The 15944-nt window shown below is 34.6% G+C and overlaps 3 protein-coding genes across 3 annotated transcripts; all 3 read left to right on the plus strand.

The window, feature by feature from the left end:
- Positions 1–2200: 2200 nt before the first annotated feature.
- On the plus strand, positions 2201–3236 carry LOC145006537 (small ribosomal subunit protein bS1m-like). Its single transcript, XM_078965615.1, has one exon. The coding sequence runs from the start codon at positions 2324–2326 to the stop codon at positions 2936–2938; it is 615 nt and encodes a 204-aa protein (XP_078821741.1). The 5' UTR covers positions 2201–2323; the 3' UTR covers positions 2939–3236.
- Positions 3237–6097: 2861 nt separating this feature from the next.
- Positions 6098–8358, plus strand: VPS22 (EAP30/Vps36 family protein). Its single transcript, XM_078965651.1, has 7 exons — positions 6098–6267; positions 6360–6470; positions 6601–6736; positions 6994–7148; positions 7573–7680; positions 7889–7978; positions 8089–8358. The coding sequence occupies exons 1-7, from the start codon at positions 6217–6219 to the stop codon at positions 8191–8193; spliced, it is 756 nt and encodes a 251-aa protein (XP_078821777.1). The 5' UTR covers positions 6098–6216; the 3' UTR covers positions 8194–8358.
- A 1440-nt stretch (positions 8359–9798) lies between these two features.
- On the plus strand, positions 9799–11475 carry LOC145007488 (F-box/LRR-repeat protein At3g58900-like). The gene is made up of 2 exons (XM_078966417.1): positions 9799–10758; positions 11191–11475. Exons 1-2 carry the CDS (start codon positions 9799–9801, stop codon positions 11473–11475), a joined length of 1245 nt encoding a protein of 414 aa, XP_078822543.1.
- Positions 11476–15944: the final 4469 nt, after the last annotated feature.

Genomic DNA, 15944 nt, shown 5'->3' on the forward strand with positions numbered 1-15944 from the left:
ACTTGATCTATGATTTTCTTGCAGATTAAAGAAGCAGTACAAGCTCTGAGTTTTCTTGTTTGTAAGCATGTATGAGTTTGGTTTAAGGTCCTTATAAACCAATCAGATTCGGGGTTTGACCTAGATGCATGTTTATACCAACCACATGTTTCTTTTTGTGTCTTTACTTCTTTGCCCTTGCTTTTTGAAGTGGTAGGTTTAGTCCCCACTTGACCTTTATTGATGACAGGTACAACTCCTCTGCACTGTGCCCTAAGCCTTTGACTGTCATTTTTTTTAAAGAATAGATTCCTTCTTGTTTCTAGTGCATGCACATCAATTAACTCCTTTAATTCTTTTTTACTTTTAAACTTTTGCCCCACTGAGAATGACTGTATATGTACTGACCCAAGGTTGCACCTTTTTTCTTTTCCCAAATTTCTTATGAGAGCTCTTCTTTCTCTGTCTTGGTCTGATCCTTCATCCAATGATTCGAACTCCTCATTGTTGATCACTTCCATATCTTCAGGTTCATGACCATCATTAATACATGCTCCTTTAACATCACTTTCAACATTTAAAAAGAAGTCTGCCATGTCCACATCAACATCTTCTATATTGTTCTCCTCATCCATTATGTCATCCACTTTATCTTCATTTTCTGATTGTTTCCCATCATGATCATCACCTTCATCCTTTTCATACTCTTCATCACTCTCTTCAGATTCAACATCCCCTTCATACTCTTCAACATACTCATCACTTCCATTTAAATTTTCCATAAGGTTGTCAAAAAGTTCATTATATTGTTCATCATCATTAATGGGTGGGGTGTTGTAGCATCTATCAATATGGTCATTATCATGAACCCCAATCATCTCATCCCCTACATTAGCAATATTTGAAGTAAATGGATTGTAGCATCCTTCAACAACAGTTGCAGCCTCATGAATCTCCTTAACACCCTCATTAGTGTTTTCCTTCTCTTTTAAATCATCAATATCCTCTAAATTAAGCCTCTTGCTACAAGAACCTTCCTCTCTTTTTGAATTCCCAACTCTACCCCTTCTATACTCTGGAGAGAATGCATCAGTTTTACTCCCAAAAAGAATCAAAGACATGTACTCACCAATTGGTTCATCATTGACATGGTTCATATTTCTCAATGGAGATTCTACATGAACTTCAGCCTCATATTTAGCCCCTTGATCATCATTTTCTGGTAATTCCTCAATGACAACTTTACCCTTTGCATTTGGAGACATGAAGTATGTGAGTAGATTTGTCTTCCCATGTTCTGTGTACACTTCAATCAACTTGTTATTTTGAATAAATTTAGAAAGATTGATAACATCCTGATCATTCCCTAAAGCTCTAAGACCAAATTGAAAGTCACCATTGGGTATCCTGAAATGGTAGTATATCACTGGGGATTCAACACTCAATTCAATCATCCGTGGGTCTGGGTAACCTAGGTCAAGCATTATGGCATCAAGTTCATGTACAGAAAACTCATCTATATCCACATAATCAACATAACGCACTTCACCTCCAGTATACTTTATGTCAGGTAACTTAGTAAACTTCCCACCATGATGAAGCTTAATACTAAACCATGTGGGTGCACCCGCTACAAGTCAAAATTGTACATGATAACAAAGTCAAAATTTGGCGGATTTTAGTATAAATCAAGGGTAAAATGAAAAATAGGAATGTTTAAGAAAACAGAGCAACTTACCATATAAGGATGATACGTCGACAACTTCATTTTTTGGTCTGATCTACCACATTACGTACACCATTTCGACTTTAAAGTATGACCTTGTCTCCTTTTGCTTCGATTAGGTTCTTTCGATAACGACTTTTTTTTTTTTTTTGCAGGTTTAATGGAGCAGAAGGAAGAAGGAGGGAGGTGGGGAGTTGACGGGTGTTTGGGATTGTAAATGAGGGATAAAAGGTAGAAGGAAGTGTTGACACTGTAAGTAAAATGACAGAAATACCCTCACGTGCAAGGCACATGAGGGGGTTAACGGATGGAATTTAACGGGTGTTAAGTATAGGGACCATTCTCACAAACAAACCAGTCCAAAAGAACCACAAAACCAAAAAACTCGTGGTTTGGACTTTTTTCCTGAAAAAATGCAAACCACAGGGACCATTTTTGCAATTTTGTCTATTATATAGATAAAAAGTTCTCCGGTTTAGGCCCAAGTCCAATATGTTTGATTACAGGCTTTCCCTGTTCACGTTTGGCGAGTAAAAACCCTATCTCCAACTTTTACCTGTATTCGGTCTCTTCGATCGATTTCACGATCATCGGAGGAAAACGAAGCAACTACTCAAGATGACGATCTACATGAATAGATTGTTTCGCAAATCGAATTCAAGTTTTCTTCTATCCAGTGGTAAGGCCCTAAAATCTGAAGTTTCACGATTCAAGGACGACATGTTCCTGGTAGATGCAGGAATTGGAACCCCGAAAATGACCATGAGAGACGAGCTTAGAGGAGTTCCGGGGAGTCATTCGGCAGCCAGGTTCGAGAATAAGGTTGGATTCATGGAGGCAACGGCTGGCGAATCTCTAATCAAAACACAGATCTTGGAGAGATTCTTCATGGATCTCGTCGCCGGTGAACCGGTGATGAAAGAGCGAGCTACGGCTAGGTTTAATGAGATGGCTGGCTCTACTGATGCAGTAGCTGGTGAGCCGGCGATTCTTCTTCCACGAAGATTCACGCAGAATCAAGCTTGGATGGAACTGCAAAAGATCTGGCAATCGAATAAAAAGGTCAGAGGATTTATCATGGAGAAAGTCAAAGGTGGTTATTCGGTTGCAATCGCAGGTTACATTGCTTTTCTTCCATATCGTAGTCCGTTGATAGACAGGCGAAAATTATCGAATGATAGATTCACCATTGAGACAATCAACTCGAAAAGGAAGAAAATTACAGTGTTTTAGTGATGGCAGCTCCTCTTTCACAATAAATCATCTTAGTTTATGGATGTTTTTTGGGCTAATGTTCATCGACTCTGTAGTTGGTCCGTTTTACAAATTTGTTGTTAATTAATTTAGTGCTTAATCACTACAGCAAAATTTTCTTCAAAATTTCATGTGTAGGCCTTTGGTGGAAATGCTCTTCTGTTAATTGTGGAATTCCGATATGAATTTTCTGTTTAGATATATGACAGGGCTCTTGAGCTTGAAAAAGATTTGAACTTTTGAAGTTTCATCAATGGCACGCATACGTGTAAGTAAAGCTTTATGTTCATGCTTTCTCATGAAGATGTTTCTTGCTTTTGTGATTGATTTCTTCCATTAGTAATACTACGCCATGGCTCTATGATAATTGCAAGTTAGATTTGGTAATTCACATCTTGATTTATCACATTCTTTGACTAATACATAAATTAGAACAGTGTTGGAGTTGTTGGTGAAACCTATTAACTATGAAAGCTTGTTGAAACTACAAATGTTGCAATGTGTCAAAATGGAGCGCGACTTTCACTCCCTCCAGCCTCAGTGGTCATTTATGTCGTTATTAAAGTAAAAATAAACCCATCTTTGTGTTCTTTTTCATCTCTTAGGGTTTCTGTTCGTGTTTACAACCAAGCCATAGAAGCTGAAGATAGACCAATAAATGATAAAATAGATCTTGTATGTTTTTTGCATTTAACAACAAAAAACCTATTGAAGTAATTAAAGAAACACAGCTTAAAGGAACACTAAACTCATACTTCTCTATGCTGTTCTCTAGACCTAATGTGTATTTCGTCATTCAGCCTTCCAGTTCTTTATTTTTATTTTTATTTTTTAAATTCATTTGGTTTCAATCTGACCTGACACAACAAATTTACAAGATTAAACCCTAAACCCTATGGGAATTCGATATGAAATGATTGGGTTGACACGACGCCACAGAAAATAAATGTGTAATTTTAGGGTGAAGTTTTTCAGCTTGATTATGACATAACACATCAACTTTTCTATGTCTACTCTCAATCTAATATTTCGTTTTTGCAGACTATGGCTCTTTTTTTCCTTGTGAAAATGGGACTTTGGAAGATCTGTTAGCATAATAATTTCACTAAAATGTTTGTTCTTGATAAAAAAAAATCATGATTTTTGGAAAAATGTTAACAATATAACAATAAGAAGACAAACATCATATTACACGGATCAAATTTTGCAGTACTAGAAAAAGGACATGGTATCTGAGAAAACGATCACTTGCACCCTGTTCTTGAATTTAACTTAACAAGAGAAAAAATGAAATGGGGTGGAGGGAAATTGAAGAAAATAAATAAATAAAAAAATGATGTTCTTGAGTTTCATTAAAAGAAGGAAGTGGAGGGAAATTGAATGATCGTTTTTCTTCCGATTTGGAAGGATTTGGAAAGAAATAACAACATTATTAATTTTTGTTCTATTTCTCCTCAGTTTGGGAACACAAAAAAATTATTTTCCTTTCATTTCTCTTCTTCCTTTATCTTTTGTTAAACTTTGGTTATTTCATGCTCTTTAACCCTCATTTCACAAGTCCTTATTTCATGCTCTTTAACCCTCATTTCACAGTGGGGATTTCGAAACATAAAAATGACGTTGTATGTAGACAAAAATGCATTTTCTAGTGGCTACATCATTGTGAAATGTATGGTTATAGCTGTATTAGGTGGATTTTTTTAATTTTTTTTACCGATGGTTAATGAAATTGGTTTTCTTAACCATTTCTTCCTATTAACTAGTTTCTTTTATAAAGTTTATGCCATTGCAAAAATTATGTTGAGAATGCTTTCGCATTTTCGTGTTCTTATTCTTGCTTTTTGGTGGTTTATACAGAGATGTATTAAGAAACATTTTGATTTTCTCACCTTTTTCCCATATTCATCTTACCTTCAAAACTATTAAGAAATGAGAACAAGATATGAAAAATTAATGCATATTTTTGACTAACTTGTTGATGTATAAGGATGAAGATAATAATTTTATATATTTGCAACACAATTCAATTGGATTAGCTAGTTTTGTTGTTTAATCTTGGGATTTGGAAATGTATTGCAATTTTGTGCCTTTTAATTTTAACTTTTTGGTTTATTTGTCTTTGTGTTTTCTTTAACCATAGGACTGAAAAGTTGACTAAGTAGTTGACAAACCAAAACATTACCTAGTCAACCGACATATCTACATGATATCCACATCAACAATAGCATAATAAGCAGTTGCAAAAAAAAAAAAAAAAAAAAAAACCTAGCAAAACATCGACAACCCACCGAATGATCAAGGGGTTTTTGAGCGTTCTAGAAAGCAGAAAATTATGTTTTAGTGTTTGAATATTTAGTGTTTAGTTTTGGATGTTTGATTGATTTGAATGAAAGCACAAAATTATGTTTTAGGGTTTGAACATTTAGTGTTTAGTTTTGGATGTTTGATTGATTCGAATTTTCTTTAGAGTTTTTTATTTTTTTATTCTATTTTACTATGGTGGTGGAAGTGGTGAACAACCAAATATATAAATAATCAGTTATCCAATTAAAATAATAAAACTAATGACTATAATTTTTACATAATAAGACTATTTGGATGCCATTAGAGCAATATGGATAATTTTTACCAACATGTGTGGTGTAGAATAGCAACTTAAGTTTTCAATCAGGTTAGTAGATTAAAAATTGAATAACATAGTAACAATAAACGAAATCAAATGTTTAATACCATATTATTATCAACTGAAAATTTTGAACTGCAAAATGATACGTAATATTCATTTTTTTTAATTTAAAAAAATGTTAAAATCATCTTGGTTAATATTTTATTATTTTGAGTCGTTCAATGGTAAACTTTGTAAATTTAGTGCAAAAATAAAAATAAGTGTGCAGAAGCTTGAAAATTTTGAACTGCAAAATCATACGTAATATTTCACTTTTTTAAAATTAATAAAAAAACTTTGCAGAAGCTTCTCTAGTTATCAGAGCCAGGTTTCGATCCTGGGACCTGTGGGTTATGGGCCCACCACGCTTCCGCTGCGCCACTCTGATTGTTGATAATTGGTGGTAACTGTATTTTAATAATCCTTGTTCAACAAAAAACAAAGAGCGAATGAAAGTATGAAACAGCTGTCCACTGAATGCTAGCCGGTGAATCTGTGAACGCCTTCATCCACTAACAAAAATCTCTAAAAAGCAATTAAAAGCATAATCGAAGATTTATCGGAGATTGTAGATTCATCGTGCTATTGAACCATGAGACGGAGACCAGGAATCGGTGGTTTACAGACTGCTGCCGCTGCTAGGGTTCGTATCAATTTCCCTTATTTCATACTTGCATACAAATTCGAATTGATGTATAATTTTATTATACTTTCTTCTTTAAAACGATGCATCAGGATCAATATCGATTACTCGGAGAAAATGTAGCCAAGTTAAGAACCGATCTTATGAAAGAGCAGCTTTCCACTTTTCGTTCTCAATTAGAAGACTTTGCTCGCAAACACAAGGTTCTCAATCGATTATCTACTTTTTCCCTACATTTTCTAAATCATCTAATCGCTTATTTATATTTGGTCAGATTGCATTTTCAAGAAATTTTTTATTCTGATAGTTCATACTCTCTTATGCTAAGTGCAGAATGACATTCGCAAGAACCCTGTTTTCAGATCACAATTCCATGAGATGTGTGCAAAAGTAGGAGTAGACCCATTAGCATCAAATAAAGGTTTCTGGGCTGAGCTCTTAGGGATTGGTGATTTCTATTATGAACTTGGTAGGTGTCTGCTTTTAGCTCATATGTTTTGCTTTAAAATGACACCATTGATGTTTATATCTTTACTTATGCAATTAAGTCTTTTCCATATTAAGTGTTGTCTTGATAAATGATTTTAAAGCCTTATTTCCCTGACTTTTTCTGTTAAGTTGTTATTTCTGCATTAAGTCACATAGAAACACTCATATATAGATTACCAGATTAAGGTATGTCCCAATCAAGCAAATAGAAAATAACATCTTATATGGTTTTATCAGGGGTACAAATTGTGGATATATGCTTGGCTACAAGACCCCATAATGGTGGTTTAATCAACTTGGAGGAACTCTGCAAGATTTTAAGTCAGAGGCGAAAGGGTGCTCGTGAGGCAGTGACTGAAGACGATTGCTTACGTGCGATTAGTAAACTTAAGGTAATGTTTCTTTATTTGTTTTATAAAATTGTGTTAATAAATGTTCATTTTATATGATCTACTTTTATGATCTTTGTGATCAGTAGCCTATTATGACTATAGCTTTACCAGATTTAGGGCATGTTGATGTATGTTTTCATAAAGGGAAGTGATTCGTACACAACAATTTTTTGCCGTACACAACAATTTATGCATTATAAAGTTGTACAATACAACACTTTAAAGCACAAATTGTTGTGTGCGGAGAAAAAGTGTTGTGTACATAAATACTGTTTCTTTTCTTAACTAATAAAAACTATTTAAATATGTGTAAATGACCAGTTTACCCTTCTATTTAGAAATGACATTATAAACAAGATTTAAAATGTTGTTATTCTCCTAAGCTTGTTACCTTAATTGATGGTTGTTAGCACTATTATTTCAGGTATTAGGGAGTGGATTTGAAGTGATTACTGTTGGAAAAAGAAAGCTTGTTCGTTCTGTCCCAACTGAATTAAAGAAAGATCACAATGAAATTCTAGAGTTGTCCCAGGTTCGCTTTATTACTTCTAATTGACCATTTTACCCTTGAGAAATGACATATACATATACAAGACTACATTTGGGAAATGAAAGGAAAATGTTTAAGGCAAATTTTAAACAGTTAGGACTTTATCGGGAAAGCCTTATTAGTTATTTCCTTTACTTTATATATTAAGTCGTTCTTCCTGATAAAAATATATGATTTGATGCTTTTTTAGGCTCAAGGTTTTGTGACAGTTGAAGAAGTAGAGAGACGTTTATCATGGTCCACTGGTCGTGCCACTGATGCTCTTGAAACTTTATTGGATGTGAGTGCTTATTTTCATTATTATAATTATAATTATAAATTTGTAATAATAATAGTAATAATAATAATATGTATTTATCTCATGTGAGGTTTTACTAAATTTATGTGTAGGAGGGGCTTGCGATGATTGATGATGGCCATAGAGATGGCAAAAGACGATATTGGTTCCCTTGTGTCTCTTCTGTCTCTTCCTTTGTGTCATCCGAGACTCTTTAATTTTGTACTATTAAGGGTTCAAAGAAAAAAGAAAAAGGGTAACTTTGTAATTTCATTTGTGTTTAATGATTTGAAAATGCTCGGTGTACTGTACAATACACAATGTAATGTAACAAATCATCATATCATCATATATGGATAGTGGTAACAATCTGTCTTACATCACATGGATAGAGAATGCATAGTCTGAATATGTTATAATCTTTAAGTTGCATTGGAATCTAACGCCTTTCTTTTGCTTGAGACTTGCAATGATTTTTTTTTTTTTTTTTTCTTTTTATGATTTTCCGATGTAAAAGGGCATAGCTTCATTTTCAGCATGTTTCGTTTTTATAAGAAAAATGCACCGCCTTACCTTGTTTGATTTTGTGCATGTGAGGTTGTACTACTTTGGCATTTTGCTTTAGGATTTGGATATCTTTATAGGATGGAAGATGGTTGACCAATGGCTGACGTGGAAAGGAAAGGATGCTAGAGATGGGATGTTGATGTTCATGTTCATGAAGCAAGGAATGTATAATATCTATGTTTAACTCCGTTACACTCTTATATTATTAACCTCTTTTATAGATTATCATTTTTGTACTCTAGACCAGTTATGAAAGGCTATTACTAGGTTCATCAATCATTAAATTGAAAAATGTTAAAATAAAAACGCACCACCTTAAGTTAACTTGCAGTCAACCACACATATTTAATTTAACAGAAATTAAAATATCATTTAACATAATTTTCATCTTTTGCTTTCCAAAAAAATCTAGGGACACTGTTAGTTTCCCTTTTCTTTCAATTTTTTTACTACTAGGGACATAACGTTAGATATAAAAAAGAAAAAAAAAAAAAAAAAGTATATTCCTATATTAAGAGAAAGTTTTACAATATACGTAGAATGGGGAACAAAATATATAGTAATTTACAGAAATTGTGTACTTATGGTTGATCATTTTATCACATATACGTAAAAATTTCTGAGTTGTAAAGAATCATGTAGATTGAACTAAATCTGATGGTGGATTTCAATGATTTATTCTAAATATAACTCTAAATGTTTTTGCATTAATTTTGGGAATTAAGAGACAATTTCTCCCTCAAAATTCACACATTCAAGTTTTAACCGCCATGCCAATACCTACGCCATAACTCTTCCTCATTCTTCGATAAACAGTCAATACTGTTGATTTAGTCTCACCAGTTATTTAGCATATCAATCACTTTTACCGATCAACAGTTTCAGGGCTTATATATAAGTTTTAGTTGTATCTAGGAATTATAATTGTCATCCACGATCCATAAATAAGAAGCTTGTCATTAAAGCATAACTCAAAGACTACACTTCTTCAGTTAATTTCCTTTAAATTGAACTTAACCTTTTTCGATTTTGGGTCTTACAAGTGCCTAGTTTGACCATTTATGTGATGAAACGTTCCTGGTTTAAGGTAATGGATATGGCCTATGGTTCAGCTTAGTTCCTGTTTCATACAGCCGTTATGATCTAGTTATATACGTTGTTTCTTTCTTGAATGTTTTTCAGTTTAGTTGATTATGAAGAAGCTAAACTTGACATTTTGCTTGTAGGCTGTGTTTAGGAAATCAAAGAGGCTAACCATGAGTGAATACAGAGGTCACAAGCAACATGAAATTGAAGATATAGGTGATATAGTCGATCTGGATCATATCAGCAATCTACCAGATTATATTCTTCATCAAATTCTGTCTTTTATGCCCACAAAAGAAGCTGTAAAGACGTCCATACTATCTACAAGATGGAAGAACCTCTGGGTTTCTGTTCCCAACGTTGATTTTGATGATGAATTATTGATGGCTAAATTGGCTGATGGATGGCATCGGCCTGATGTGACTTCCTTTGTGAACTTTGTAGAAAGAGTCTTACGATTACATGACGAATCAAATATGGAGAAGTTTCGTCTATCATGTTGTGTATATCGTAATGCATTTCAAATAAGCTCATGGATTTCTGATGCAATCATGCACAATGTTCAGGATCTTGATATGTCTCTCTTTGCAAAGGATCCATCTGTGATTCCTCAGTCTATGTTTCATAACACATCATTGGTTAGCCTGAAAATAAGAATGAACTGTGCTATTCAACTCCCATCTCACGTTTCTTTTCCATGCCTGAAAACCTTACACCTGTCCTTTGTTAGATTCCTGAATGATGATTTTACAGAAAAGCTTTTTTCAGGCTGCCCAGCTCTAGAAGAACTGGCTTTATCAGATTGCAGGTGGATTAACTTGAAGAACATTGCAATTTCTAGTTCCACATTAAAGAGCTTGAGCATACGTGATCTGACACACTTTGTGGTATTCAATCATCCTACTAGTGGCTGTAAGATCAAGATCGATGCAGCAAATATTACATATTTTGAATATTTTGGAAACCTATTAAACGAGATTACCTTCAATGATACAATGTCTCTGGACAAAGCATTCATTAAGTTGCCTAGTCCCGGAGAAGGGGTAAATGAAGTCGCATGTCGAGCTATTGATCTATTTCAACAACTAAAATATGTCGTGTCTTTGACGTTATCTAATCACACTATGGAGGTAATTCGCAAACGTATTCAATAGAATATATATATATATATATATATATATATATATATATATATATATATATATATATATATATATATATATATATATATATATATATATATATATATATATCGGAATTCGCCTCTTTATGACAAACTTGACAAACTAACTTTTGTTTTTGTGTGTTTTCTTTCCCATGCGAAGACTCTTTCATTTGCAGCTTGTATTAGTTTTCCGGTGTTCACAAATTTGACCCATTTAATGCTAACTGTGAAAATCGGGATGAACCATACATTTAGAGTATTGATGCATTTGCTTTCCTTCTGTCCAGTTCTACAATCTATTTGTTTCTCAGAGGTGGATTACTCTATTCTCAAAATTTTAAAATATTGTTCCAGTGATCATGATATTAATGAAAGGTTTTCTAAAAATGTTGTACAGGGATTCATGTGCGACATGCACCTTGGTGAGAACAATTCAACTTGGTCATTGATACCTATATGTATAACGAATTGCCTCAAGATTGTGACCTTGAAGAACTTTCATGGTTATAATTCAGAAATATGTTTTCTCAAGCGTATTTTGAAGACTGCATGTGCTTTGGAGATGATGGATATTTGGTGGTCCAAGACTTATCTACGTGATCTGAAGAGGAAAATAGAGGTCAGGAAGGAATTGGAGAAAATTGAAAGGAAGGCTGCATTTTGTGTCATCAATTTCTCATGAAATCTCAAGAGCACTTGAGTATTTCATTAGCATCTTTGTAATATTTAGGACAAAAACATTTTTCGAAGTTAGGCATTCTAAGGGACCTTCTAGCTCTTAGAGGCCGAAGCAGATATTAAGAGGAAGTTGTTCATCTTAATATACAAAATGATAGGAATAACTTGGAATTAATAGATATCAATCATCAATTGAAACATAAAGTGAAGATCATGAAACAAATCGTTATCAAATTAATTAAGGGGGTGTTTGGGATTGCTTACTTTAAACAACCTGTAATTTTTGTTAAAGTGTTTATTAACTTATCCAACGGTGTTTGGATTATTCTATTCGGTACCAAAATCAAACGTAATAATAAGTTAATAAGTGATTTTTAGTGTTTGCGAAATTCTAACCATGCGCAAAATCTGTCAAAAGCTTTTTTTTATTTTTCTAAAACAAAATCATGTATTGTTATGTCAAGTTGTTAAAATCAGAGTCATACAATGTACTTACTGAATGGTTATTTTATAAGATGTCATTTTGTTACAAAAAAATAAAAAAAATTCCACTTTTACATGTCTGATTTTATTAGAAAAAATTTCCACATTTCTTTGCCTGATTTTGTTAGAAAAATTCACCGCCTTACCCTTCTGATTTTGTGCCAGTGAAGGTTATTCTATTTTGCTTTAGGACTTGGACATCTTTCTAGGATGGAAGATTGTTGACTAGTAGCTGACGTGGAAAACAAAGGAAGCTAGAGATGGAATGTTGGATTAATCGGTTGTTGGTGGTTGTCGAGACCAACAAAATTAATACCCTAAATATTACACACTAAAATAGTGTATAGTGGTGAAGGGGTCGAATCCACGGAGATTGGTTCAATTTATAACTCTATGAAAAATCTCTTTGTAAAAATAGTTGTAAAATAACTGTCACACCCCCGAACCGGACGGCGGAAACGTCCGAGGGCTATCATGACTCATTGAATACCATCACAATGCATATACATGAAACATAACATTATACATCACCAACATTTGGAATGATACAACTGGTAGCGTTTACATTCATTGCATTGTTCAAAACATTACATTCTCAAAAAAAAAAAATAACTGTTTGATACTACTTAAACCACAGCAAAACGTCATAGAGTACAAATCATCCTTCACCTTATCTGTTACCTGAGAATACAAGTATTTTGAAAAACGTCAACATATGAGTTCATAAGTAGTGTTTGAAATCCAATGTATTGTTTGAAAACCATCAGAAAATCCGATATTTTCTAAAAATAGAATAGTGTAAAAATATGCGAAGATCCATGAGTATGCTTGTTTGAATTCTATAGATGTAAGCGTAAGAGTTGTGAAATTCGACCGGTAATTCATAATTGTACTTGTTGAAAACCCTAGGAAAACCCGACGTTTTCCTATCACTTTGCTTTACTTAGTTTGTATACTGTTGTTTCGTTGCGTTAGAGGTAATCGTTGAGCTCCGGAGGCATTGCGAGTACAGTGGGTGGTGAAGTGTTGTGACGTGCGTTAATGAAAACATCCCATCGACAACCTTACAAGCGATCCCTTAGGCGTCACTCGTAATTATTCACACAACTCAATCCTCCCGGACTTGTGTAGTCCCACGACCGGAGGGAAGGAGAGAAGGTGCGAAACCCTCAGTATTTCCCCGCGTCGTTCAAGACTATTGTAATTGCGAAGGGCCTGAAGCCCAATCCCGCAATCGTGAGTTCCCGACTTTACTAGCAGCACTGAAGGACCCTTGGGGACCAGCAGCATGTTTGCCATTGAAAGTCCTTTTACGTTATGTCGGATCGGTAAAACCCAACACTTCGTAAGAGAGAGAGAGGTCTTCGGGCCTTAAGATCAGGTCATTGGGCTAGCTAGGCTCAACAAACAAGATTTTACACTTTTGGGGCCCAAAGGTGGTGCATAGACGTCTGTGCACACTCGCATGTATAGTGACTTCCCAATCGTTATTAGTTATGAATCGTAATGTCGTAATGTCATAGTGTCGTCGTGTTAGTAGTTTCGGATTTTTATTGGTCCGAGACCGAACCAATTCGTTTGATAACGACTTTTGGTGTTGTAATGTATTGTATTTCGTCGAGGTACCATCATTTGATCAAATTGCATGTATTGAACTAGTCTTGAGAATTTTTCTGTTTTCAGCCCCTCATTATTTGTAAAAATTTACTTTTTCAATCCTTTATTTAAAACTTTCCGGTTTGGTCCTTAAATCGATTTTCTTGACATTTTAATACCAAAAATTATTGAAATTAATATTTTTCAGCATATTTTTCATTGAAGACAGTTTAAGTCCTTGAAATTTCAGTTTTCTCGGTTATAACCCATCTTTTCGCAAGTTTGACAATTTTGGCCCAAATTGAAAAATTTTTGCAACTTTAGTCCCCTTTAAATTTAAAAAGCATTCTAAACCTTTGAAAAGGACTTGGATCACTTATAGTCCACTGTTTTACAGAAAAATGCAGTTTTGGCCCTCCAAAACAGAAAATTTCGCATATTGGGCCTCATTGGGCCGAAAATGTCATCTTTAGCCCATTAAGCTTGGAATTTATGTTTTTAACCCTCCAAATAGTATATTTTCAGAAAATACATTATGTAAACTGTTTTGACTCATCTCACCCATCAGATTTCGAAATAATTCATTTTAGGCCCTTCAACTTTGTATTTTCAACATTTTATGTCAAAAAAATGAGTTTTTAGCCCAAATTAAGTGTTGTCAAGCCATTTGGCTATTTTTCTTAGTATAATTTGCATGTAGTAGTATATTTTAAGCTATAATAAAATACATATCTCGGTTTTTAGCATTTCATAACTAGATCTAGCATCAAAATCATACAAAACATACATATAAGCATAGAAATCAACCACAACATACACATAATGATGGATCTACACCTTTGCTTGTATTCTCCCCCACAAAAACTTATGAAAACTGAAAATAAGGGGGTATGAAACTCACCTTGGGTGTTGATTCGGTTTTTGAAGAAAGAATGGAAGAAATGAAGTGATTTTTGGCCTTTGCACTCCTTGATGAAGTTTTCGAGTTTATGGAGTTTTCTAGAGTGCAAGATCACGATTTTTGCATGGATTAGGAAGGGATTTTGATAAAACAAGGAATACAAGTCATAGATCCAAGCAAAACCTTACCTTAGATGATGATTTTTGTGGAAGAACTTCCTTGAATGCTCCCTAAATCTCGAGATTTTGGATGGAGAAGAAGAAAGAAACCTTGAGTGATCTAGAGAGTGTTTGTGAGAGATGTGTGTGTGTGTGTGGGTGTTGCTCGGCCGAGAGTGAGAGAGAGAGGAAGAAGAAATGATTTTTGAGGTGAGGTTTGCATGGAGACATGAGTCTCTTGCATGGAAGTCCAAAAGATAAAAGTGATGTGGCATGAGAAAGTCAAACCCTTCTCTTGGGCTTGCTTTGGGCCGAGAACATGGAAGGAGGAAGGAAAAATTTGGGCTTTTTGCTCCTAAGCCCAATATTAGAGTTAGTCTTAGGTATTTATTGGCCTTATAAAATAAAATTGTGATTTTTATGTTTTAATAAGCTAGATTGGGTTAATCATGGATCAAAGCTTTCAATTTATTTCATTCTAGGCCCAATATGGCCCATAATATTGAAATAAATGAATGGGGGTCCAATTAGAGCCCAATTAGGGTTCTAAACCCATGATAGTCCAATTGGAAGCTTATTGGTCCATTTGGATCCAATAAGGAAGTTCTAGTCCAAAATGGACTTAACAAGAACTTCTAGGGTTTTCCAATTGCTTGATGTAGTGAATTGGGGTTTAGTTTTCCATTGAGTAAGCATCATACATGCTTTTGAGTTTTTGATTTCAACATTTACTTGAGTATAGTGATTACAAGACATAAAATTTCTAGTTGTGACATCATCCCCCCGTTAGAGGGAATTTCGTCCCGAAATTCTGTTTGAAAGCTAGATTTGAGAAAGCTAGAATAGGTGAGGGTACTTTTGCTTCATTTGGTCTCCGCGTTCCCAAGTGAATTCTGGCCCACGCTTTGCGTTCCACCGTACTTTGACGATCGAGATGCGACTCTGCTTAGTACGCTTCACCTCCCTGTCCATGATTTCGATTGGTTCTTCAACGAATAGGAGATTCTCATTGATTTTGATTTCGTCAAGGGGAATGACGAGTGTTTAATCTGAGAGACACTTCTTCAGATTAGAGACGTAAAACACGGGGTGTACACCGTTTAGCTCTGCGGATAGTTGTAGTCTGTATGCTACTGGACCAATCCGAGCGACGATTTCGAAAGGTCCAATGTATCGCGGGTTCAGCTTTCCCCGTTTTCCGAAACGTATAACCCCTTTCCAGGGCGAGACTTTTAACAGTACTCGGTCACCGACCTAAAATTCTAAGGGCTTTCGCCGTTTGTCAGCGTAGCTCTTTTGTCGGTCACGCGATGCTTGCAATCGAGCTCTGATTTG

The sequence above is a fragment of the Lactuca saligna genome, chromosome 7, assembly GCF_052625555.1.
Source record: "Lactuca saligna cultivar CGN05327 chromosome 7, ASM5262555v1, whole genome shotgun sequence".
In the NCBI taxonomy this organism is placed as follows: domain Eukaryota; kingdom Viridiplantae; phylum Streptophyta; class Magnoliopsida; order Asterales; family Asteraceae; genus Lactuca; species Lactuca saligna.

What these genes read in the sequence shown, in the direction of transcription:
- LOC145006537 (XM_078965615.1), top strand. Translation starts at nt 2,324, where the DNA reads ATGACGATCTACATGAATAGATTGTTTCGCAAATCGAATTCAAGTTTT.
- VPS22 (XM_078965651.1), top strand. Translation starts at nt 6,217, where the DNA reads ATGAGACGGAGACCAGGAATCGGTGGTTTACAGACTGCTGCCGCTGCT. An exon ending in ACTTTGCTCGCAAACACAAG is followed by an intron (nt 6,471 to 6,600) that starts GTTCTCAATCGA and finishes TGCTAAGTGCAG; the next exon opens with AATGACATTCGCAAGAACCC. An exon ending in TGATTTCTATTATGAACTTG is followed by an intron (nt 6,737 to 6,993) that starts GTAGGTGTCTGC and finishes TGGTTTTATCAG; the next exon opens with GGGTACAAATTGTGGATATA.
- LOC145007488 (XM_078966417.1), top strand. Translation starts at nt 9,799, where the DNA reads ATGAGTGAATACAGAGGTCACAAGCAACATGAAATTGAAGATATAGGT. An exon ending in TATCTAATCACACTATGGAG is followed by an intron (nt 10,759 to 11,190) that starts GTAATTCGCAAA and finishes AATGTTGTACAG; the next exon opens with GGATTCATGTGCGACATGCA.